General features: G+C 39.3%; 1 protein-coding gene across 6 annotated transcripts in view; it reads left to right on the plus strand.

The window, feature by feature from the left end:
• cdc42bpab (CDC42 binding protein kinase alpha (DMPK-like) b) overlaps positions 1 to 25,240 on the plus strand; it is a 75,082-nt gene that overhangs the window by 10,866 nt on the left and 38,976 nt on the right. For all 6 annotated transcript variants that reach the window (XM_047150810.2, XM_047150808.2, XM_047150811.2 and 3 more), the window contains 4 exons: positions 10,776 to 10,867; positions 15,016 to 15,099; positions 15,465 to 15,560; positions 18,365 to 18,513. In XM_047150810.2, coding sequence (XP_047006766.1) covers positions 10,776 to 10,867; positions 15,016 to 15,099; positions 15,465 to 15,560; positions 18,365 to 18,513 — 421 coding nt within the window. The remainder of the gene's footprint in view (positions 1 to 10,775; positions 10,868 to 15,015; positions 15,100 to 15,464; positions 15,561 to 18,364; positions 18,514 to 25,240) is intronic.

Here is a 25,240-nt window from a genome sequence, read left to right on the forward strand (position 1 = left end):
CAACACATGAACTCAAAATGAAAAGTGTAGATCTTTATTGCTCGCTGCTGATTGGACATACCATACTATCACAAGGAAAATAAATAGCACTTTTTCAGTCTAGTTAGCCTAGCGAACAACCCGTCTTACTTTAGGTGGACTCTGTGGAAAGGTGACAACATATCTAAATGAACATCATACGAATACCCTTGATCAAAATAGGCATGCATAAAAACTTAGGTAGATTTATTTTGTCTCATAAATATGAGTGGAAATCTTCCTACTGTAAACATCCTCCACCTCTCTGTTTTCTGTGATCTCTGAGTGCTGGACGCTGTACCCAATCAGCAACGAGCATGTGATGTGAAGCAAGGACCTACCCTCTCCGTTTTCATTTGATGTTCTGAATTTGTTGCATTTTCACACTTGTTGGGGCATTTTCTGATTTGTTAATGTGTTTTGGGTTTGCTGGCCACCGTAAACTTATCACTTGCATAAAAACTTACTATGAAGATCACTGTGGTTCATCACCTGTCTTTTGTGAAAGTGAAGTGCATGGTGCATGTGTGTATGGCTTGTTAACTGTTCTAATATTGAACAGTGTTATGTTGTCCGATACCAGCAAGAAATAGTGGATCAGACCTCAGAGAAAACATATCAGAGATCGGCTCCTGTAACAAATTGCAAAGATTGGAATTGGGTTTGGAAAAGTTTACATCAAAGGAGATTATATATATATTTTTTGAATGATCAGAGATTTGAATTATCATATTTTTTTTAAATGTGCCTGACTGACTATCTTAGATTTGCTTCATACTTTGATGCCACTATTCCCAGTATATACTGTGCAAAATTTCAGACTTGTCTCTATATTTGAAATATAGAGGCTTTAATAAGAATGTCGTCTGATCATATGCTTCAATAGAAGAGATTAGACATGAGGAAAATCTGACCTTTTGTGCACAGCAGTTAACATGGTCAAGATCACACATTTGCTTACATTTAAATAGAGACTTAGAAATAGTGCAAAATCTTGAATATTAAATATTCAGGATATTGAACATTTACTGTCTTTGTTTTAAATATTTCAAAATTCGAAAACCTTCAGTTTATTTCCAATTTTAAATGAAAAAAAGTGGTCTCAGACTTTTGGACGCCACTGTGTGTCTAGATTTTTTTTTTCATGCTTTAGCCGTCTAAAACACAGCGCTTTCAAATGTTCGTAGCTATTACTATAGCAGGTATAGTTTTTTTTTTTTTTTTTCAACTAGTTGTACATCTGAAATCTCTGATTTGTGAGGTGTTACAAATGAAAGAAATCATGTATGACAAGTTCTCAAAATGTACCTTAAATGGTAAGGCAATTCCTTTGGTAGTAGAACATGGCTTATTCAATAATGTAAGGATTGATTGATTGAAACAAAACAGTATTGGCTGATATTCAAGGTTTCAATAACGATATATATATTTATGAGAAAAAGTGGTATTGTGCCACATTTACCGTTCACCTTGATCAGATTTAGTTCAAGATGGCTGCAGGCTAACTGGCCTCCTGCAGGCTGCAGGCTAACCAGAGAAGGGCGGGCTTGGCTCCTGTCATATTAGTGATATGAAGGTCAAAGACAGCTTCCATCTCATTATGAGTGCTGAGTGAGTCTCTGACCTGCTGGAGGAAGATGGAGGGGGGTGGAATTTTAATAGTAGTAGGGGATTAAAGCATCCACCAGCCTGTGTGTCATTCATGCAGTGTGACAAAACTGGCAAATTTAACTGAGCTGTGGTGTTAACAGTTTGGTCCTGTAACAGTATCATGCTTTGTTATGCAGAACAAATCAAGCTGTGTGTGTGTATACACTCTCTCCTCCTGTGCTGAAAGTACATGATTCGCTCTCTTTCCTATCCTCTACTGCTTATCTGTTCACCGGGCCAGATGTTTTGCAATATCTCTTTTGCGAGGTGATCTTCTCTCTACACTCGTCGGAACATGTTTTGCCATAATGCATATTTTCAGGATAGCTGTGGGTTTATGACCCAGCCATGACACCTTTCTTCTGCAGGTTATAATTAGTGCTTTGTTTCCCAGCCTGTGGGATCAGCTGTGGCCTAGAAAGTGTCTGTTCTGGAACACTGCAGAGAAAACATGCTGTTTACATGCTGTTTGTGTATATTTATTACTTATCTTTATATTTTAATCATATGCCTTTCAGAAGTTAATTTTTTTCACAGGCTGTGTGATGTGGAGGGAAAATACACAATACATACATACATTTTATATATATACATACATATATATACACACACACACATATATATATATACATATATATATATATATACATATATATATATATACATATATATATATATATATATATATATATATATATATATATATATATATATATATATATAGATAGATAGATAAAACACAAGCAGCCCTTATTACCACAGATCTTACTGTGATTCTCCCTAAAGCTTCATTTTAAGGTATACGATACGTAAATTAATAAACTTCTTCTTGGGAACACACGGTGACAGTTGCCATGAAAAACTCCCCAAGAGAGCACAAGGAAGAAACCAGACTCCAAAGGGAAGCCGTCATCTTCTGCATGATGGCAGAGAATGGGATTTTCATTTTAGTGGATGATGCTAATGCTTGAATATCAAGGGAGAATAAAACACTATTGTCCTGATATGTTGGACAGCTGATGTATCAATATGTGTAGTATTTTACTCTTAGCCAAAACGTGAAGTTGACCTATGGTCACTTTTTGCCGGAGAACATGGTCAAATTTTGGTGCATCCCAGTATTAAAATTTTTTGGAATCCATTTTCGTTTCTCTTCATTCTCATTATCTGGTTAATAAGTATGCCAGTTTTTCGATATGCTTTCCTGCTGTTTGTTTTCCTTTGAAAACATCATGACCAGCTAGAACAGGATTCAATGTTTTGTACGGGCTCTCTAAAGGGAGATTCCCAGCCTTTATTAATGAAGTAGAAATGCTGATCTAACATCTGGGTTTGTTTAGTGGCATAGTGATAGGTTTGTTGGTGCATAGAAGAAGAGATACATACAAATAGATGATACTTGGACTTCCTGTTTCATTGAAACTACTGTATTTCTCTGTATGTCATATGTTTTCAATTTATAAAATTATAAAATAAATCAGAAACTGTTTATTTGTACAAAGGAATTTGAAGCAGTGACTTTGCCCCCTTGAGCTGGACCGATTGTGAATGCGGGATCAGTTCAGGACGTGGTCTGAGTACGGTTCGTTTCAAGTCTGCTTTGTGGGTCATACACTGTGAAGAGCTTCAGTCCAAAAAGGAACAAGTGTGAATTGGAAATAGATGGAGGCCTTATAAGAGCTGAACCAGGAAGTGAACTGAGAGTGCTTTCAAGGCCAGAGACAGTATGAATGCAAAGAAAGCTGTTTTCTTTCTATCGGCCCACTTTCTGGTCCACTTTAAGTGGATTGAGTTTGGTTCTTTTAAAGAGGGACATATGTGAAAACACCCTTAGTAAACCAGCACAAAAAGTCTGAACAGACTAAAGGTACTTTCACACATACAGTGACTCGAAGTGACAAAGTGACCGGAGACAATTCATTTATAACAAGAGCTAGCAACTTCCGGCGACATGAGCGACAGCGACCGTTGGTGACTAGATGTGACCGTGTTCAGCGACATGACAGAGTTGAGAAAAGTTGAACTTTATGCAAATTTGGAGCAGCGAATACCAATGGGAGTGAAGACTGTAGAGCGCACATGATGCGTGAGCTGCTATGCTACTTGCAAGTCTGAATTATTTTGTGGACAGTCCGGTGCTTGTACTTTTGCTGCTTCTCCTTCATCTCGTAGGATATGGTGAATATATACACTGGTGAATTTTATATACAAACTCTCTCCCTCCAGAGTGTTTCATTTTAGTGGCAAGAAAACTGATGTGTTGTCAAAAGTGGAATGCTAGTTGTGCCACTACTGATAAATGTTACCATGGCAACCTACTGGTAGGAACACCTACTGGTGACTTCATAGTACAGTGACTGGTGACTTGCAGCAATAAAAAAAAATCGCTTTAATGTGCGTTCTCACTAGCAAGTGCCAAAGTGACAGGAGACCATTCATGTATGTACATATGTGACACGCAAAGCTGTGATTCCAGTGAGAGCAACAAGCTACTTATCCTGTTTTATATATATATGTGTGTGACCTCTTGTTAAAGGTGTCTAGAGACGTTACAAAGAAAAATAAAGCTTGGAAGGAAGTAGCGGAGATTGTTGGTGTCTTTGGAGAGTGTATTGTAATACAAGTGCATGAAGTTTCCGCTGCTAATCAGCAAATAGGTTATATGAAGCCTGGCACGAAAAACAAACAACTAAATTTTCACACGATTAGCGTGTTATTTAATTTGTGTTTCACTAGTAATCAATCGATCAATCAATCAACGTTGCTAGTAGCTAGCACACACTGCTTATCTGCTAACAATGCTAATACTTAACCATATACTTATATTTCTAGATAAAGCAACAAAACAAGCAAGTGCAGACTGACATAATAAAACTGAAGTGTTGAACACAACGAGTGTAACTCAAGAGTAAGTAAAAGAGAGTTTGTCATTATTGGTGAGTTTGTTACACATAATTACACGGCACATAAAAAACAGTCTGCATAGTCTTTATTTGTGTCATTTCCTTGTGAAGGTGGCAGCCAATCATTATTTTCAACCAAATACGCCTTTTCACTCTGAAATAAGTCCCACTGTTGCAGAAAAATGCATTTCGATTTCTGTTAAAGGATGTCTATAGCAGTGGGGTTTTTACCACAAGCTCTGTGTTAAAACACTTCACCTGAGGTTCTGAGACTCCTGGATCATAGATCCCTGGTCTTTGGTATGGTCTGTGTTTGTGTTAACACTGTTTAGACCTTCTCTGTATGGCTGTGTCTTTTTGAGACCGTCCTGTCCTTGTGTGTATGCTACTCCTTTTGTTCTTTAGAAGACTGAGGAACTTTTTTAAAGCAGAAGAACATTGCTTTTGAAGTTCAATGTAGCTGTAAACCCAATTTAACGCCCCACTGCATGTGTATTCAGTATGAAAGTGATTCTCGCACACATTTCACTAGGTTTGGATAGTGTGAATGATTTACAGCTTTCCCCTGTCCCTGATGCGTGTGTGTGTATGTGTGTCACTCCCCACAAACTGCATGAATTACAGGCCTTCTACTCTGTATTTGATTTTGGCCAGCTGTTCTCTTTTAATATCACCATCCGCCTTCAGATCACATTCTGCCCATGAATGAAAGCCCACAGCTACAATTTCCCTCTGTAATTTATCGATGCAGTGCCACAGTGTATTCGAGACAATGTTAACCACTAGGGAGAGTCTATCACCCTTCTCGCTGCTCTCAAGTCTCGTGTGAAGCCATGTATGCTATTTACATTTACATTAGTGCCAATTTGGGGAAAAAATCTAGGTATCAGTATTCGGATTTAAGTGGGCATGGCCTTGCTTCCGGGCGCACAGTGGCTTAGTGGTTATCTGCCCTGTGTGTGTGGAGTTTGCGTGTTCTCCCCGTGCTTCAGGGGTTTCCTCCGGGTACTCTGGTTTCCTCCCCTAGGCCAAAGACATGCATGGTAGGCTGATTGACATGTCCAAAGTGTCTGTAGTGTATGAATGGGTGAGTGAACGTGTGTGTGAGTGTGCCCTGCGATGGATTGGCACCCCATCCAGGGTGTACCCCACCTTATTCCCCATGCTCCCTGGGATAGGCTCCAGACCCCCCACGACCCAGTAGTATAAGCGGTATAGAAAATGGATGGATGGATGGATGGCCTTGCTTCCTTCGTTCTGTCCTTCCCTCCATCCTGTTTCTGTTCCAGATGTAAAAGTGCCAGCACTGTGTGAATTCTGGTTCTCACAGGGCCAAATTGTGATGGTTAAATGACCGGGTCAGAGTATCTCCAAAATGGAAGGTCTTGTGGGGTGTTCCCAGTATGCAGTGGCTAGTACCTACCAAAAGTGGTCCAAGGAAGGACAACTGGTTCATGGGCGCCCAAATGGGGAGTGAAGGCTAGACCATCTGATCCAATCCCAGAGAAGTGCTAATGCAACATATGTGTGTGTGTGTGTGTATGTGTGTGTATATATATATATATATATATATATATATATATATATATATATATATATACACACACATATATTTATCTATATATCTATATCTATCTATCTATCTATCTATATATATATATATATATATATATATATATATATACATACATACATATATAAACTGTATGTTACTCAATCACGTGAAATGTTGTCTTAATATTATCATGGAGTCATTGGGATGTTTTTGCACTGCTAAATGCCTCTACACTTTGGAAGGTGGCAGGGGAAGCCATTTCCAAGGTCCTTCATTTGCCTCGAGGAGGCATTTTTGTGCTTTTACCTCACCGCAGCCATAAATAATTTCTCTTATGGCTTCCAGATGTCCCATTGCCAGATCTGCAGCACAACACACACAGAGCACATACACACAAATATATACTTATATACCACTACTTATATACATAGACTTCTCTACATCCTTTGCTGCAAACCCCTCAATCTTAAACTGAGAGAAAAGCAAGTTTATATCAGCACTCACTGGTTCTCATGAGCCTACAAACCCCTCACACTCTCTCAGCCAGCCATGAACATGTTTTTACAGTCTCACACTGCAACAAGTTCTCTCAGTGCAACAAGTCACTTTTGTTCAGAATACAGGTGGGACTGAATGATCAGTCCAGTATCACAGTATTCTGTGTATCAGGGCACCTAAATGCAGATACTGGGTTTCTTACGACTGCAAATTTTCAGAATAAATGACATAATTGATCTACAACAGTGGCAGTGTAAATGTAGGTTTATTTGGGCTGGGAAACTTAATCAGGAAAGAACATGATCAAGGTTGCTCTTTGCCTTAAGTAATTTGTTTATGTTTTCCATGATTTACACCTATGTTTTAGTGACATTTCATGTACTATTCTATAATTTACAGTGCTGTTGAACTCTCTATTCTGATTGGTCAGAAGGTGTTGATTTTCTTCAAAAGTAGTTCACCTGAAAGGAGAGTCCCAGGTTTATATTAATGAACTAATAATATATCCTAATATATCCATAATAAATCCTCATAATAAACAAATTTAAAAAATGAAAGTCTTCTGTACTGTGGACTTTGGCGCTTTGTGAGAAGTTCAATTTCTTTGTCTTATTAACTTCAAGAGAGAAATATACATAAATGCTAAACTGTGTATCAGGACAGTCTGTGAAGTGGATCGTGACACTGATATATGTATCTCAGTGTGTTTATTCTGTTGAGAGGTGGATACAGAAGTCCATGATAATTGCAATCGGGATGAGGCAGTACTCCAGTATAATGACATACGGTGCCACTCTTATGTAAAAAAAAAAAAAAAAATATTTCTGGATAAGTTGTGTCCCTTGACATATGACATATAAGAATTGTTTCAAAAGAATATCATATCATTTACATATATATATATATATATATATATATATATATATATATATATATATATATATATACACATATCAAAGTCAAAAAAGAATCTGTGGTACTAAAGTGATCATATTTCTGTTTAGGATGTCTCATTTTTTATGAAAAAAACAAAAAACACTTTAAATGACTAGCTGTGATTTCGGAAAAAGTGTGCTGTGGCCACAAACTGGAACAAATTACATAGCATGTCATTATTAAAAGCCTAAGTAGTGTTGATGTAGCTACTGTTCAAGTGCTTCCATGTGAGCTGAGTCAGCGTGGGAGTGTAGAGAGGCCTAGCATGACCTTTTTTGAAGCAAAAAAAAAAAAAGTTATCCAACACCTATCACCCATGTGAATAACTAATTGCTCCTTTAAATTTAAAATCTGGTTGTGCCACCTTTAGCAGAAATAACTGCAACCAAATGCTTCTGATAACTGGAGATCAGACTTCCACTTACTTCTAGGACTAGGACTTACTCCTATGCTTGGGATCATTGTCTTGCTGCATAATCCAGTTGCACTTGAATTTCAACTTACGGACTGAAGACCAGACATTCTCCTTTAGGATTTTCTGGTAGAGAGCAGAATTCATGTTTCCCTCAATTATTGCAAGTTGCCCAGGCCCCAAAGCAGCAAAGCATCCCCACACTATCACACTTCCACCACCATGCTTGACCATAGGTATGATGTTCTTTTTGTGGAATTCTGTGTTTGGTTTACACCAGATGCAACCCCTGTCTTACAAAAAGTTCCACTTTCGACTAATCAATCTACAGAACATTCTCCAAAAAGGTTTGAGGATCATCATGGCATGTTTTGGCAAAATTCAGATGAGCCTTAATGTTCTTCTGGGTTAGCAGTTGTTTTCACCTCACCACTCTTCCATGGATGCCATTTTTGCCCAGTGTCTTTGTGATAGTGGAGTCATGAACAGTGACCTTTATTGATGCAAGAGAGACCGTAGGGCCTTTCTTGTTGTCCTTGGCTCTTTTCTGACTTGGATGAGTCATTGCTGTGCTTAAGGAGGAATTTTGGAAGGTCAGTCACTTCTGGGAAGGTTCACTACTGTGCCTAGTTTCTCCATTTGGAGATAATGTCTCTCACAGTGGTTCTTCGGAGTCCCAGAACCTTTGAAATAGCTTTGTAACCCTTCCCAGACTGATGTATTTCATTCACCTACTTCCTCATCATTTCTGGAATTTCTTTCAATTTTGGCATCGTGTGTTACTGGGTAAGACCTTTTAACCAACTTCATGCTGTTGAAAAAGTTCTAGTTTTGATTTGAAGTGTTGATTTGATTGAACAGGGTTTGCAGTAATCAGGCCTGGTTGTGTCTAGTCCAGATAAACCCTATTATGAATGCAGTTTTATAAGCCACTTTTCCACTGCACGGTATGACTCGACTCGACTCGGCTTGCTTTACTTTTGTGAGCTTGCTTTTCCACTGCAGTTTAGTGCCGCCACAACGTAGGTGCCATTTTCCACTCGCCTTCACGCAGGAATAATGTTGTATTCCAAATGCCTTTCCTGTTCACTGAACATGGACCCTATTAAGGATGTAAAATAACGGCAGTCTAGACCCTATGTAGTACTCGAAATGACTAAGTTAGATTCATTTGTGAAAGGAGTGACTTCGATAAACGCCTGTTTGGAAATTGGTAACATGCGTAAAATTCTGGTAAAGCGTGGTAAAAATCTAAGACAGAATCCTTTGTTGTAATTTTATCTGTAATGAGATAAATAATACATTATTTTCAATTAATAGAATATTACCATATGCAAAGTATACATTAAATGGCACAAATTTATTCAGGCAAAATACAGAACCACTCGTTAAGGAGAATTCCCTACTCCCTCAGTGCGTGGCTCGCATTTAGTGTCGGCTCGGCCCACGTGGAACCTCGACCAGGGTGGTAATAATAAAAGTACCAGGTACTATCCACATTGGAAAGCCCCCAAAAAGCGACCAGAGTCGAGTCGAGCCGTACCATGCAGTGGAAAAGTTCCAATAGATTTGAGGAATTAGTAACTATGGGGGCAAATACATTTCCACACAGGCCCAGTTGGTAATTGATAACTTTTTTGCTTCAGTAAATTACATAATAACATTATCATTTAAAAAGTGTATTTTGTGTTTACTCAGGTAGCCTTTGTTTAATCTTAGATTTTGTCTGAAACAATTTAATATGAGATATACACAAAAACAGAAGAAATCAGGGTGGGGCAAATACCTTTTCACAATACTGTATATATATATTCAGGATTATTTTAAACAGAAGTAGTAACGAGAGGTGTAGGTGGTGTGATCGTGTTCGTGATGCGGATAAAGGCGACCCACTTCTTTATCAGAGTGCTGGCCTGAAATCCTGCGTCTGCCCTTTTCAGATTCCAGTTTCTGCTGCTCCTCAGAGAGTTGAGCTCCTTCATCCTAGATGTACTGTAACACTGGAGACAAGTCAGTTATAACGTTCAACAGCAATAATAACTGTTGTGTCTGTTGTACCAGTGTGACAGCCAATTTGGAGAGCAATGTGTTTAAATGCAGTGTCACTTTTGGATGTTCTGCTGCTCAGATACTCAAAGGATTGATTTTTGTATCATCCTCATGGTGTATAGGACAAGGAAAACCTGCTATACTCACTGTACTGTGCCTCAGATTCCTGTTCTTGGCTGACAGGACTGGAACATGATGATCTTCCGCTTGTGTGGCACATCTGCCTCAATGTTTGACATGTTGTGTGTTCTGAGATGCTTTTCTGCTCACCATGATTGTAAAGGGTTATTCTTAAAATGAGGATATTCTTCCTGTCAGATTGAACCAGTCTGCCCATTCTTCTCTGACTTCTCTGATCAGCTAGGTGTTTCCAATCACAGAACTGTCACTTAGTGGAGTGTGTGTGTAAACTCTAGAGAATGTTGCGTGAAAATCTAAGGAGTTTCTGAAATTCTTAAATGAACCCATCTGACACCATCAACCATGCCATAGTCATGGGACAAGGGACTTTTTTCCCCCATTCTGATACTTGAACTTTAACGGCAGTTCAGATGCAGAATTTATGAAATCCTTGTTATCCTGTGGATCAGGTTGTTTTAATCCCAGCTCCTCATATGTGATTAGGTATATCTTATACATGTAATCAGTGCCTTTGGAAATTTACCTCCCATTGTTTGCAGTGTTAGCATTTATTACTGAGGTATTTCTACCCTTTGAATTGATGCTTATCTGATCATATCTTGTCTCTCTACAGCCAAACCCTTCACCTCCAAAGTGAAGCAGATGCGCCTGCACAAGGAGGACTTTGAGATCCTGAAGGTGATTGGTCGAGGAGCGTTTGGAGAGGTACGCATGTAGCTCGTGTAATGAGTTATGTCATTTTGCCCCATAAAGCCCGCCGTATCATTTTATCGGAAGGAGTTGTCCGTATAAAACCATTTTGAATTGCCTCAGAGGATGGTTTAATATGCTGCGAAAAAAAAAAGCAAAAAGTGCGGTAGGATAATCATAAATCTAATTACATAAAAGTGTATCTGTCTTCACATTTTCTTTTTGTTTAAGTTGGTGAGGATAGAGGATAGGCAACAGTCTGCTCCTCCATATAAATTTCTTCAATGTATTTCAATTTAATATTTTTTTTTAAATTCTCAGCAATAGCCAGTGGGATCATGATTCAGAAATATGGAGCATGTTTACACTGTAATATCAGCTTCTAGAGTCCAAAAAACCTATTTGGTCAAGAACTTAAAGGGTGCAGATTTATTATCATAGACTCCTTGTAAGCATGCAAGAATGTTTATTATACTCAGAAGATGGGTAAAGGGCTCTCTTCGATACTTCTGTAGAATAACTGGTAATGTCACTAAACATGATGCGTTCACTGTGGAATGTGTGGTAGACAGGTATGCCAAGAAAGCCAATGCTTTTTTGCCAAGACCTGGTTGTTGAGCATTGGCCCTGTGAACTAGAGGGCTCTGGAGAGAGGCCCAGCGTTAAAGCCCACATGGCTGGTTGTTTTTATTGGGGTTTTATTTCACAGTATCTCTGCTTTGTCTCTCAGCCTGTGCCAGAATAGCCTGTATTGCTTTAACACATGGAAAACATTCTTAAGCCAGAGTCAAAAATGACTCTGCCAAAATGATTTGGCAACCTGTTGCAAATTAACAAGGCAATTTATTCATTTGTGCTAAGGCGCATTCTGAATCTCGCCCTTCCTGTCAGACACAGCTGGAACCAGCAGCATATGAAAATAAATACAGCACTTCTTTTATATTATGAAGCCTTTTCCAAGGAAGTGAAGCTGAGGGGAATTGGGCAGGGAAACGGTTTGGGACAAGTTATCTTCATGCACCAGTGGGATTGGGATATTTGAGTGACCCTGTGTTTGGAACAGGATTCTATTTTCAGCAGGTGTTTTACATTATATTATTGCTTATTTAGTAGCAAGCCATCCCAAGCCATCTAATTGTAATACCTACCAAGACTAACAGGACTCCTGGAGTGAACTACAGGTGAAATAGAGATTAAACATGGAGTCATTTACAAAGACAAAATGTTCATAAGTTGCTCAGTGTGGCCATGCAAATCCTGAACTGACACACACCAGTGGTCGTAATTTTTCTGTTTTTATAAAGTTTTCTATGTTTTAACTGTTGCACAGGAGTGGCTTGATGAAAGCCTCAGACTGAGGAACTGGCATTTTAAATGTTAGGGAGCGAAGAGAACTGTGAAAGCTAGTCCACCACGAGTAAAGCCAGAGGCCAAGAGCAGCGTGTTCCCTCCCTGATCAAATCACCATGTAGGGAACAAAAACACTGCCAAAGAATTAGTATTGTGTTACTGTATGCCTAGTGGGCACTGCACAACTTTTGAAATCCCACACTATGTGACATTTAGTGTCTGCGGTCTGTTGTTTGGTTGTTGTAGAGGTGTGCACTAAAGAAGCAAGCGTGAAAGTTGATTGTCAGAAGAAGAAAAAAAATCACAAAATTTGTTCACACCTTTTTGTTCATGAGTTTTTCTTTCTTTCTTTAAAAAAAAAAAAATTTTTTTTGTCAATTGTAGTTTAAGGTCCCATGTCATTTCTCTAAAGCTTAGTTACAAGTCTACCAGTATCTTAACATAGTTCCTGTCAATTTTAACCCACATTTTCATTAAATGGATGCAGTCGGTGCACATTTATCCATGTGTGCAACTTGTTTAATGTACAGTGACCTCCACTAATATTGGCACCCATGGTAAATATGAGTAGAGAAGGCTGTGAAAAATTGTCTTTATTGTTTAACCTTTTGATCTTTTCTTTAAAAAATTCACAAAAATACTCTGCTCTCATGGATATAAAACAATTGCAAACGCAACACAGGTTTATTAAAAATTAAAAATGAAAATATAAATGGGAATATACTTCAAATATATTTTTCTCATATGAGTTCATAGGGGTGCCAATAATTGTTGCACACATATATTTAACAAAGTATTTTTTTTTTTTTATAAACTTGTGCTTTGTTTGCAATTGTTTGGTATGCACGAGAGCGGAGTATTTTTGTGAATATTTTGAATGAAAGATCAAAAGATTAAACAAGAAAGACAATTTTCCACAGCCTTATTTGCTCATATTTACCAAGGGCAGGGGCGGACTGGCAACAAAAACCAGCCCGGGAATTTGCTGTCAAGCAGCCCCAATTTGTCACACCAAATTTGAACTGACACAACATGTTTCTCGATCAATGAATCATTGATTAAAAAAACACACACAATCTGTTCATTTTCATTGTTTGTGTAAATCTAATGTGTATATATCTGTACATAGGCTATATACTGCCGGGGTTTGTAAAAAAAGACCGGCTTGCTCAAGACTGGCCTACCGAAAAAAACCCCGAACTTCGCAGTGGCCAGTCCGCGCCTGACCAAGGGTGCCAAAATTAGTGGAGGGCAGTGTATAATTTGGTGCTGCAATTGATGGATAAAATATTTTTATTCCTCTGTGAAACTTGCATTTTAAAAGTAAAAATGACGTGTTTCTGTTTTGAAACAATGTATTTGGGTCATTTAAATCTGCTTAGGAAGAAATAAAATAAAATAAAATTTAAAAAGCCCTGGCCAAAATTCTGACACCAAGTCCTCTCTTTGGCCTTTTGTATGGTTGAGAATATTTCAGTATACTTTATTTTCATACATGTGGGGAAAAGGGTAGTGGTGGGACTCTCCACTCATGAAGGTCATGAATTCACATGCTTGCACCACCAGTCCACCATGGCTGGGTCTTTGAGCAAGACCCCTCATGCTCAAGGCCTCAACTGCTTAATTATATCCTTTCTCAATGGTAAGTTGCTTTGGGTGTATGTGTGTGTGAGTGTGCCCTGTCCAGGGTGTCCCCTGCCTTGCGCCCCAAGTTTCCTGGGATAGGCTCCAGGCTTACCCACAGCCCTGTGATAAGCGGTACAGAAAATGGATGTATGGATGGAAGTTGCTTTGGGTAAAAGTGCCAGGCAAATGTAAAAATATGTCCTGTATTTCCATTTTCTTGAGTTGCTTGTACAGCTTTTTTTTTTACTTAACTTTGTGGATTGTCTTTGGGCTTTGGAAAGATTTTTATTTCAAATGATTTAAATGAATAATTCATTAATTCAATGGATTATTCCTGTGAGAAGTGAGTGGTTGTCTGCAGCTCACAGGGGGACATGGCTAGTGTAGTTAGAATGGCGTTTAGTGGGGGGCATTTTAAACAATCTCAAGCATAAAGAATGATGGTCAAGTTTCATTGTTAGCTCAAAGTTATATGTTGCAGTTGTGCAGAGATTCAGCCTCAGTTAATGATTTCTAGTTACTAAGATTACTGTACAAGCAGCATAATGTTTAAGATGGTATTAGAATGAACTTTGAAGCTTTAGAGCTTTGAGCAGAGTGTACAAATGGGGAGATGAGAAAGCTGGATAGAGTTCAAAGGTGCACTAAAGCATTTCTCCCTGTAGAGATAAAGCGAGGGATAATCAGTCCCTCCAGGATGTTGTTATCACAGAAATTAATGCAAAATCAAGCAAACTCCACAATATTCAGAGGAGCTTGCAATTTTTTTTTAATTACCGTAGATTTGGGCCAAGACGCATCATGTGACATAATCACAACATGTGCATCGAACATGAGTACAATTAAAAGGTCTCATTTACCAACAAACATCACTGTGAAAGAGTTTTGTGTGATTGCAATTTCGCCAATTCAGAAAGTTTTTTGCAAAAAAAGCATTAAAACAACTCCAAGTTTCATCACAAATTTTGAAAAAGCTGCAACAAAATCAAGCACTTTTGGCCACAAAGATCACAAAATACTCTGCGAAATCCTGTATGGACAGTGTAATATTAAATAAAAATGGTATCGTGGCTAATGAAGGAAATCTTGGATCAAAGTGAAAAAAGGTAAACGTGTTAATTATGAAGATTACTATGCTTTCTTGTTGTCATTATCATTGCCAATGCAGAAAATGCTCTCATTCACAGGTAGCTGTTGTGAAGGTGAAGAACGCAGACAAAGTGTTTGCCATGAAGATCCTAAACAAATGGAAGATGCTGAAGAGGGCTGAGGTGGGCATGGCTTTAGAATCCAAGCTTCGTTTTTCCAGCACGATGCACACTACACTACAATGGGTTTGAGGATTTGGACCTAAACCTAATGACCTTTTCATTATTAGCCTGAGACTGGAGTGGTCATGGAGTGTTTAGGAGTTGCTCAACCTTGTAGATCAGCACTAAACATATCCTTATCCTTGATTCATGTTATTGGAACGTATTCAAAACAGTAATAAATACATAAGTAATAAATAAAGGTTTTCATTCTATGACTTCATTTTACACAGATGAAGAAACAAGGAATCTTTGGGTTTTTTTCTTGGTTCAGAAATGCACTGTGAAAATGGACTTTCACATGGTTTTTCACCTTCCTTTCTCAGACGGCGTGTTTTCGGGAGGAGCGGGACGTTCTGGTGTACGGGGACAGCCAGTGGATCACCACTTTACATTACGCCTTCCAGGATGAGAACAACTTGGTGAGGAACTTCCCATGATTTTGCTTGGTAGTAATATTATTGGATGATTGTCGGAGGACAGAGCAACCACACCATTAGTGAGCTTTCTGGTTCTCAAAGATATTTTAATAATGAAAGGAAAAGATCACTGTGGTTACTGGCTGTTGTCTGGCTGTTGATGTCAGATAAGCTTTGGAACTGAAAAGATGGGCTTTTCCCTGAATCTAATGTTATAGACGGAACCTTTCAGGGGAAATGATCTCACAGCTGGTGTGTGTGTGTGTTTGACTCCTGCTGAGAGAGACTTTCCCATGTCTGTGTTTATGGAGCAGTGAAAAGAGAGAGGGGTGTGTTGTAGATTATCTGTGTGATTCAACTCTAACAAATGATTTTTGTAGCTGCAATGAGGAAAACTTGTTATGGCATTCAAAGATTTCTGCATTTCAGAGTCTGATTGCTCGTCTGTTTTTTAAGTAGATTGGCATGATTGTGGCATGGCAGTGATGTGACTAAACAGGGCACTTTAGTTACAGTCACAGTCTGCTGACTGCAGAGACTTAAGTTGTTATTTTGATTAATGTACACATAATTGTGGCGCACAGTTTGTGAGAAAAGAACACTAAGAAAGCATTCATAGAGGATGTGAGGTAATTAGATGGTAGCCTGAGTGTGAAGTAGAAAATAGGTCTGGGTTATGGAGTGATGGAGGGGTATCACACCTCTTGGTGTACTGCAGCAGTATAAACTTCTTCACTCGCATCTACTGAGCTGTGAATAAAATAAAGTTTCAGCAGAAATGTTCAGCAGAAATGTTCAATAAAAATGAAACTGGAAAAAAAAAATGAAGTTAAGTAAGAACGAGAGAATGTAGGATAAGATCGTCAGGAAAGGGAATGGGTATGGAATGTCTCAACCAGTGCTCAGTAGTCAGGGAGTCGGACATTTTAAGTGCTGTCTCAATCGCAAAATATTTCTAGTCCACTGGAACGTTTTCTCCCTAAAAAGATCCCACAATGCACCACAAAAACCAGCGAGCATCAATGCTCACTATATTCCCTTACTGGAAATGGCGTCATATTTTCTGAAGCCACTCAAAAAATGTTGGACGAACTCTCACCCAACTTCGTCTACCAATGTAAGTAGTTTGTTATTGTTCTTGTGGCTCTCAATTGATTACTTACGTTAGAGATTTCGAACTTCATTTAATGTTTGTTTGAATCTAATAACTTTTAGCTAGTCCTCTAGCTAGCCTGCGAAGTACCGTGACAGAAATGTGTGATTAAGCTAACAAATATATAAGGCATATAATGTCAGAAAGATAGCAGTCCTGTCTGATGTTGATAAATACCATTGGTGAAATTTTACAATGTGAGTATGTACAGTGGTGCTTGAAAGTTTGTGAACCCTTTTGAATAGAATGTTCTATATTTCTGCATAATATACAACCAAAAACATCAGATTTTTTCATTCCTAAAAGTCCTAAAAATAGACAACAAGAACCCAATTAAACAAATGAGACAAAAAGTATGTGAACCTTTGCTTTCAGTATCTGCTGTGAGCCCCTTGTTCAGTAATAACTGCGACTAAACGTTTCCGGTAACTGTTGATCAGTCAGCTTGGAGGAATTTTAGCCTATTCCTCAGTACAGAACAGCTCTGTGTGCTTAGGCTCATTGTCTTGCTGCATTTCCCATTTTCTCTTGAGATTCAATTCATGGATAGATATCCTGACATTTTCCTTTAGAATTCACTGCTATAATTCAGAAGTCATTGTTCCATCAACAATGTCGGCCTTCCCCATATGCAGCAAAACAGGCCCAAACCATGAAACTACCATCACCATGTTTCACAGAGGGGATAAGGTTCTTATGCTGGAATGTGGTGTTTTCTTTTCTCCAAACATAACACTTCTCATTTAAACCAAAAAAAAATAGTTTGGTCTCATCCATCCACAAAACATTTTTCCATTAGCCTTCTGGCTCGTGCACATGATCTTTAGCAAACTGCAGAAGAGCAGCAGCGTTCTCTTTTGGAAAGCCGTGGCTTTCTCCTTGCAACCCTGCCATGCTCACCATTATTGTTCAGTGTTCTGCTGATGGTGGACTCATGAACATTAACATTAGCCAATGTGAGGGCAACAATGGTCGTGAATTTCCTCCATTTATACACAATCTGTCTGACTGTGGATTGGTGGAGTCCAAACTCTTTAGAGATGGTTTTGTGACCTTTTCCAGCCTGATGAGCAATAACTCCTTTTCTGAGGTCCTCAGAAATCTCCTTTGTTCATGCCATGATACACACTTCCACAAACATGTGTTGTGAAGATCCCTGGTTTTTAAATAAAACAGGGCACTCACTCACTCACACCAGTCTTGTCATCCTGTTGATTGAAAACACAGTTAGCTGGCTAGCTTGTTGCTTGCAAAAGACAAACATGACCGCCTCCATGTTTTTTAAAATTCCCCTTAAATGCATATTTAATGATAATGATATCATTCCAAGCTGAAGCTGACGTCCCACTTCTGAGGTTATTTGAATGCAGCATAAGACTTTGGGTTACTGATCAGAAGGTCAGGGGTTCAAGCCCCAGCACTGCCAAACTGCCAGTATAGGGCCCGTAAACCTATCTGTTCTAGAGACTCCATAACATGACTGATTCTGCGCTCTGACCCCAACTTCTGAGAATTTGTGTTTGTGAACCGTTATGTCAGTGGAAATGTACCTAGTGATGGGTTTCACTTTCTGATCTATTAGATGATCTTTCTCTATCGGTTTTGTTTATTCCCATAGTCTCGTATTAGTTCTTCTTTCTCCTTTCTCCTGCAGTACTTGGTGATGGACTACTATGTCGGTGGTGATCTGCTGACTTTGCTCAGCAAGTTCGAGGACCGCTTGCCTGAGGACATGGCTAAATTTTACCTGGCAGAGATGGTGATGGCTATCGACTCGGTCCACCAGCTGCACTACATCCACAGGTAAGCCAGTTGTATAGGCTTTAGGAGGGTTTCACTCTGGCAGTTTAGTCCGAAACAGAGAATGGTTTGCATGAAAAATTAGCAATGTGAACGCTGTCATGTGGACCAGGAAGTGCATGACGGTACCGAACACGAGACTACCTCTAGGTTGCACTGGAAATGTGCTGCGATTCCCGTGAATGTGAACTAGACTCGTACTTGGGTCCGCACTTGTTCAGGAAGTAAAGTAACCTGCACGTGTGTTCTAGCCAATGACGACATCATTAGTTTCCACAACACACATGTACCATGAGTGGCAGGGGATTTTGTGGGACACCGAAGAGGTGTATAATATCCGCTGCACGTAATAACACCAAAATATATATTTTTTTAAATACGGTGAGTCGTATTGTGTTGTCCATGCTAGTTTGTGTTGACGTAAGATGAACGCAAATGGGTTCGATAGAATCAACCCGAGTCTGAAACCAGACCAACGCCGCAGAGGCACTGGGAACAATCGCACTCGGATTCGGACCGCAGCAAATGTGCCCAGTGTGAAAACCACATCAGAGTCTCATCAACTTGCCTTAGCTTAACTTAGCTTAGCTTAGCTTGTCACGGGGACCATTCTGCAGTTTCACGATGTTTTGACTTGAATTATGTTCCCGTTATTGTAAAGCTTGTAATCATAAAAATGAATGACTTCCAATAGTGAGCATCAGTCATCATGGAAGTCATTCATTTGTAATAAGATGGAGACTGACCGAATGACAGAGCAAAGTGGGCGGAGCTACACAAAGACGTTGAGCTGAATTTAAATTTAATCAAATAAGAAGCAAAGCTACAGTATGTGGCAGTTTTTTGGTTCCTATTAGATGTTTGCGATTTTTTACACATGGATAACATTTATGCACGAGTCCTTTCCCTCCAGTTGAGGTAATACATCTGGTTTGTGGTCAAAACGAATGAAACATCTCATTTTCAGTGGAACGATGTTTGATTTGTGGTCTAATAAGTGGTTTAACATACATTCTGTACGTAGCTGTGTAGTTTGTGTGGGTATATCGCAGTAAGCAGGCACTATCGGGGAACTCCTAGCATCCAGCAGTGAACAATAAGTGATTTATGTGACACAAGGTTAAAACAATAAATAGTGAAAACGCAGGTTTAGATCTTTCGAAATCTTGAACTCTTATCCCATCACAATTCTGCTTAGAGTGTGAAATGTAGTACGCTGTTTGCGCTAAAGGTTTCAGCCCTGACAAAGAGATGCTCATGAATAAAAATCATGTAAAGCAAATGCCAGATTGCTGTGGTGTAACAGGATTTTCTTCAGTCAGACAGACACACGTGTGAGTGTTGCTGGGAAACCTGGCGCTGTAAATACACAGGAAGTGGCTCGTCCTCGTTTGCTTAAAGATGAGCACCGGTCGCTCCAAGCTTTGCTGTGATTGATGTGTTTGCGCTTGTGAAGGGTGGGACTTTATTCAACCCTGCAGAGAGAAATACACCCCGCCCCCCAACACCCTCTAAAACACATAATCACATTCTCACATACATTTATGTTTATGCACACCCCCAACACACACGCGTTCTATTCTTGCCGTGATAATTGCATGCTGGTTTTGGGGTTAGTGGGGGGAAGCAGTGAGGCTGTAATGAAGGGGTGAGAGGTGTGGTCAGCTTGCTCTTATGAGAGCTTGGCACATCTTGCTAAGGGAGGGTGGGGACAGTGTGGCCGACTCCCCTGAGAGTAAACAGTGTGTGTGTGTGTGTGTGTGTGTGTGTGTGTGTGTGTGTGTCTGTTCTGTGTAACATATAAAAATAACTAGTGAACAGGCATTCTTGATGCATAGTTGTATTTCAGTAAAAATAACACAGACAGACAGAAATATCCAAATTGTGGTGCACCAAGACAGAACATGGTGCACCAATAAAGAAAAGCTTATGTGAATAAATAGTAAATAAGTACAGGCTAGAAATGGCAGCATGGCACACACTTTCTTTACAAACACTCATATTAAGCCTCTTACAGTCCCTTATGCAAGTATTGGAACAACAAGGCCAATTCTTTTGTTTTGCTATACACTGAAGGGTCATTCCGTCTCAAGTGGTCCAATAATTGTAAAGTTGATTGCTTGACTGTTTTTAATTGATCAGTTTTTTTGAGTGATTACCTCTATGTATTGTCAGAGCAAAACCACCAAAATGTTGTGTTATTTGGTTTAACTACGACAACCATTTTTGTGTCATGGCACACAACTAATTTTGGTTATACAGCTGTTTAAACTAGCTCTGTAAGCAGTGGACCCTCAAACTCAAAACTTTTACAGCAGAATGCTACTATAGAGGACTTATTTGTGTGAAAATGTCAGGTGCGTATTTGGTCCCCAACCAGAGATATTCAATCCAAAAATGTCTCGCTCACATAAAAAAGAGAAGTCTCAAACCTGAAATGTTCTGCATACATATACTTGCCCCCTAAAAACTCAAACCCTTCTCATTATAAATTAACCCTAAATGTAGAACTGTGAGCAATCTTGAGCATTACATTTGGACTTAGGTTCTAAGTCTAAGGAATAAGAATGTGCAAAATGATTAAATATGTACCTTATAATGTGCTCTAGAAATCAGTTTAGTTCCAAGGAGCTAGGAGCATCCTGAGCCGAGATGTTGAAGTTTCCGTAAACAGCTGAATAACCAAAATTTGTTGTGTGCCATGACACAAAGATATCTGTCGTAGTTAAACCGAGTCATATAAAAAAGAGGTAATCACTCAAAAAAACAGAAAAATAAAAATGGTCGAGCAACCTTCATTGGACCACTTGAGATGGAATGACCCTGAAGACATTTGGGTTTGAGATGACAAGATGAACAAGACGACGTATCAGAATTTCAGCTTTCATTTCTGATATTTACATCTAGTTGTGTTAAACAACCTAGAACATGGCACCTTTGGTCACAAAATACACGATTTTTAGGCGAGCAACAGTATTGGAACAGATATTAATCTTGGCTTGATTTTCTCCCATGGACAGCTCTCTGATCTTTATGTTGGTTTAGCTTTTTTAACAACAAATGCAGTCTTCACAGGTGAAACCCAGGGCTTAAACCAAGAGTAGACATTCAGAGCTATTAAATGTTTAACCAATCAGTCTAACAGGGCACACCAGGGCAGCAAAAAACACCTGTCAGTCACAGGTTCCAATATTTTTGATCACTTGAAAAATAGGTGGGTCCAAACAAAAGGTGTTTAACACATATAGATGTAAATATCATGAAATTAAAGCTGAAATTGTGATCTATCATCTCATTCATCTTTTGATCTCAAAACCAAATCTTTTCAGTGTATAGCAAAAGCAGTAGAATTGGCCTTGCTGTTCCAATACATTTGGGGGAACTGTACAGTGCAGTGCTGTGCCTCATCCTGATTTCTTCTGTTTTTGAGTATCTCTCATACTAAATTGTTTCAGAAATTAAAACGAAATGTTATATAAAACAAAGGCAACTTGAGTAAACACAGAATAGAGTTTTTAAATAATAATGTTAATTATTGAAGCAAAAAACTTATTCAGTACCAACTGGGTCTGTGTGAAAATGTATTTGCCCCTGTAGTTACTAATTCTGCGAATGTATGAAACTGCATTCATAATGGGGTTCAGCTGGACTAGACGCAACCAGGCCTGATTACTGCAAACCCTGTTCAATCAAATCAACACTTAAATAGAACTTTTTCAACAGCATGAAGTTGGTTAAAAGGCCTAATCAGTAACACACTGTGGAAATTCCAGAAATGATGAAGAAGAAGGTGATTGAAATACATCAGTCTGGGAAGGGTTACAAAGCTATTTCAAATGCTCTGGGACTCCAAAGAAACACAGTGAGAGCCGTTATCTCCAAATGGAAAAACTCGGCACAGCAGTGAACCTTCCCAGAAGTGTCTGACCTTCCAGAATTCCTCCAAGAGCACAGCAACGATTCATCCAGGAAGTCACAAAAGAGCCAAGGACAACATCAAAGGACCTACAGGCCTCTATTACATCAATAAAGGTCACTGTTCATGACTCCACTATCACAAAGACGCTGGGCAAAAAATGGCATCCATGGAAGAGTGGTGAGGGGAAAACCACCGCTAACCCAGAAGAACATTAAGGCTTATCTGAGTTTTGCCAAAACACACCTTGATGATCCTCACAACTTTTGGGAAAATGTTCTGTAGACTGATCTATAGTGGAACTGTTTGGAAGACAGGGGTCCCGTTATATCGGGTGTAAACCAAACACAGAATTCCATAAAAAGATCATCATACCTACGGTCAAGCATGGTGGTGGAAGTGTGATGGTGTGGGGATGCTTTACTGCTTCAGGGCCTGGGCAACTTGCAATAATTGAGGGAAACATGAATTCTCCTCTCTACCAGAAAATCCTAAAGGAGAATGTCCGGTCTTCAGTCCATAAGCTGAAACTCAAGTGCAACTGGATTATGCAGTAAGACAATGATCCAATACATAGGAGTAAGTCCTAGTCCTAGAAGTAAGTGAAAGTCTGATCTCCAGTTATCTGAAGCGTTTGGTTGCAGTTATTCCTGCTAAAGGTGGCACAACCAGATTTCAAGTTTAAGGGGGAAATTAGTTTTTCACATGGGTGATACGTGTTGGAGAACTTTTTTGGTTCAATAAAATAAATAAATAAAAACTGTATTGTGTGTTTATTCAGGTTGCCTTTGTTTTATGTTGTATTTTGTTTGAAGATCTAAAGCTATTTAGTATGAGATACACAAAAACAGAATAAATCAGGATCAAGATGACTTTCTCTGTGTCTGATAATATTTTTCCCATTTTAGCATTAGATTTGTTCAAATGCCTCCATACACGTCAGCCTCATGCCGAAGATGACATGATGATGCTAATTCTCTGATCAGCGCAAAAGTGGCCAGACTAGAGAGAGAAACGCAGTGTTTAAGAGCTGTGCTCTCCTGCCCCAGATATTTGCATGAGCTCCTGCTGTGTTCAGTAAACCCTCAGCAAAGAGGAGTGGCCCATGTTTCTGTAGCCACAACTGAACCTTTCTCCACCAGACACAGCTGCATCTGTCCCTTTGTGTGTATATGTGTGCTGTGTTTGTGTGTGTGTGGGTTTGTGGGTGCGTGACCACTGCATTGTGTGTGTGCAGCAGGATATTGACCTGAGCCATATGCGCATTGTATTATTGATTAGTGCCATGTGTGCGATCGCGGAAGCTGAGCTGAGCTCAATTTTGGTTAACAAAACCTAACGACTGCTTCTTAAAACAGCATCGCATGACTCATGCTGGCTATGCAGATGACCTAACAAAGAGAGACAGGTACAGTCACCTTGGGCTGCAGTTCATTTTGTTTGAAAAAGTACCAGCGCATGCAGATGAGCTCAGCAAGAGATTAATTTATTGTTTTTTATTGGAAATTTGTTGCTGAAATGGATTCAGTGTTGCAGCTTTAATCGTAAATCTGCAAAGCAGGGTTTCACTGCCAAAGAGACCCGCATTAACACCCTTCCTCACTCACTTCCCATTCTTTGTCTCATTCTCATTCTTTTTGTCTTATTCGCAGCCTGGTGGACAGGAAGCACACCTACGTGGCTGTAACAAATGGATTAGCACTAAACCACAACGAGATCATGAGCCTAGCTTGGTGTTGAAGCAAGATGAGCGTCATGTCTGCCAGTAATCATTATTAGTCTATGACTAGACTAGATATGGCTAAAACATCCAGGCTGTTTGTTTTAAAGTAGCTTGTGTTGTTGCGTAAGTGATTTCATATATTCTTTTGGTTTAAAGCTAATTTCCACCAGGCCACCAGGTTAGGAGTCCATTCAACCACCTTCAAACCCAACTCTTCTGTCCGCTCTCTCACTGCAGTTGTAAGAAAATACTGAACAAAGGTAATCCATGAAAAGAAACCCCAACAACCCCATCTACACAGGTTTATAGCGTTAGTTTGCTGTGCAGCTGGTTGCTTGGATTGAAAGTCTGCAGCCACAACAGTGATTTTATCCAAGCAAATGACACTCAGAGCTTAACAAAGGTGAACACCTTAGTGTTGCTAATCATGTAACTATCAACTTGGCATACCAACTAGATGTGACTAGAGAACATATGCACAGTATTATTTTGAGAAAGTAACTAACAACATTTTTGAAATGGGACAAATTTTATTTAGGTGGCTGTTTTCCAGTTTTCCTTCCATCTCCTAAAAACATGCAAATAGGTGGATAAATTACCCCTACGTGTGAATGAGTGTGTGAATGTGTGTGGGTATGCATGATGCCCTGCAATGGACTGGCATTCCCACCTCACACACAACGTTCCCAGGATAAACTCAAGATTTACCCTGACCAGGCTAAAGCACTTACTGAACATGAATGGAGGTATGTATACTTGGGAGGGCCCTGAAGTATATAACCTGTGCGAATGGTATTTCTCTTGAATGCTTCCACTTATGGACGGATGGAAGGACTTTATTGATCCCCAAGGGGGAATTTGGGATAATTTTTCAGCAACACATTTAATGTGTGGACTCAGTAATGACCCTGTGTTATCTGTACTCGCTGACGCCCGAACATTTCACAAGACTGTTACACATTAGAAGAATCTCTTATGAATCTGTTCATGTTAGTCATGTTTACATGTTTGGTAAGTCTCTCTGGATGAGAGTATATACTAAATGTCTGTTGGACTAAGCGATAAGTCCTGAAATGCTTCTACACTGATTG

The sequence above is a fragment of the Ictalurus punctatus genome, chromosome 25 (assembly GCF_001660625.3).
Source record: "Ictalurus punctatus breed USDA103 chromosome 25, Coco_2.0, whole genome shotgun sequence".
Taxonomy (NCBI): Eukaryota; Metazoa; Chordata; class Actinopteri; order Siluriformes; family Ictaluridae; genus Ictalurus; species Ictalurus punctatus.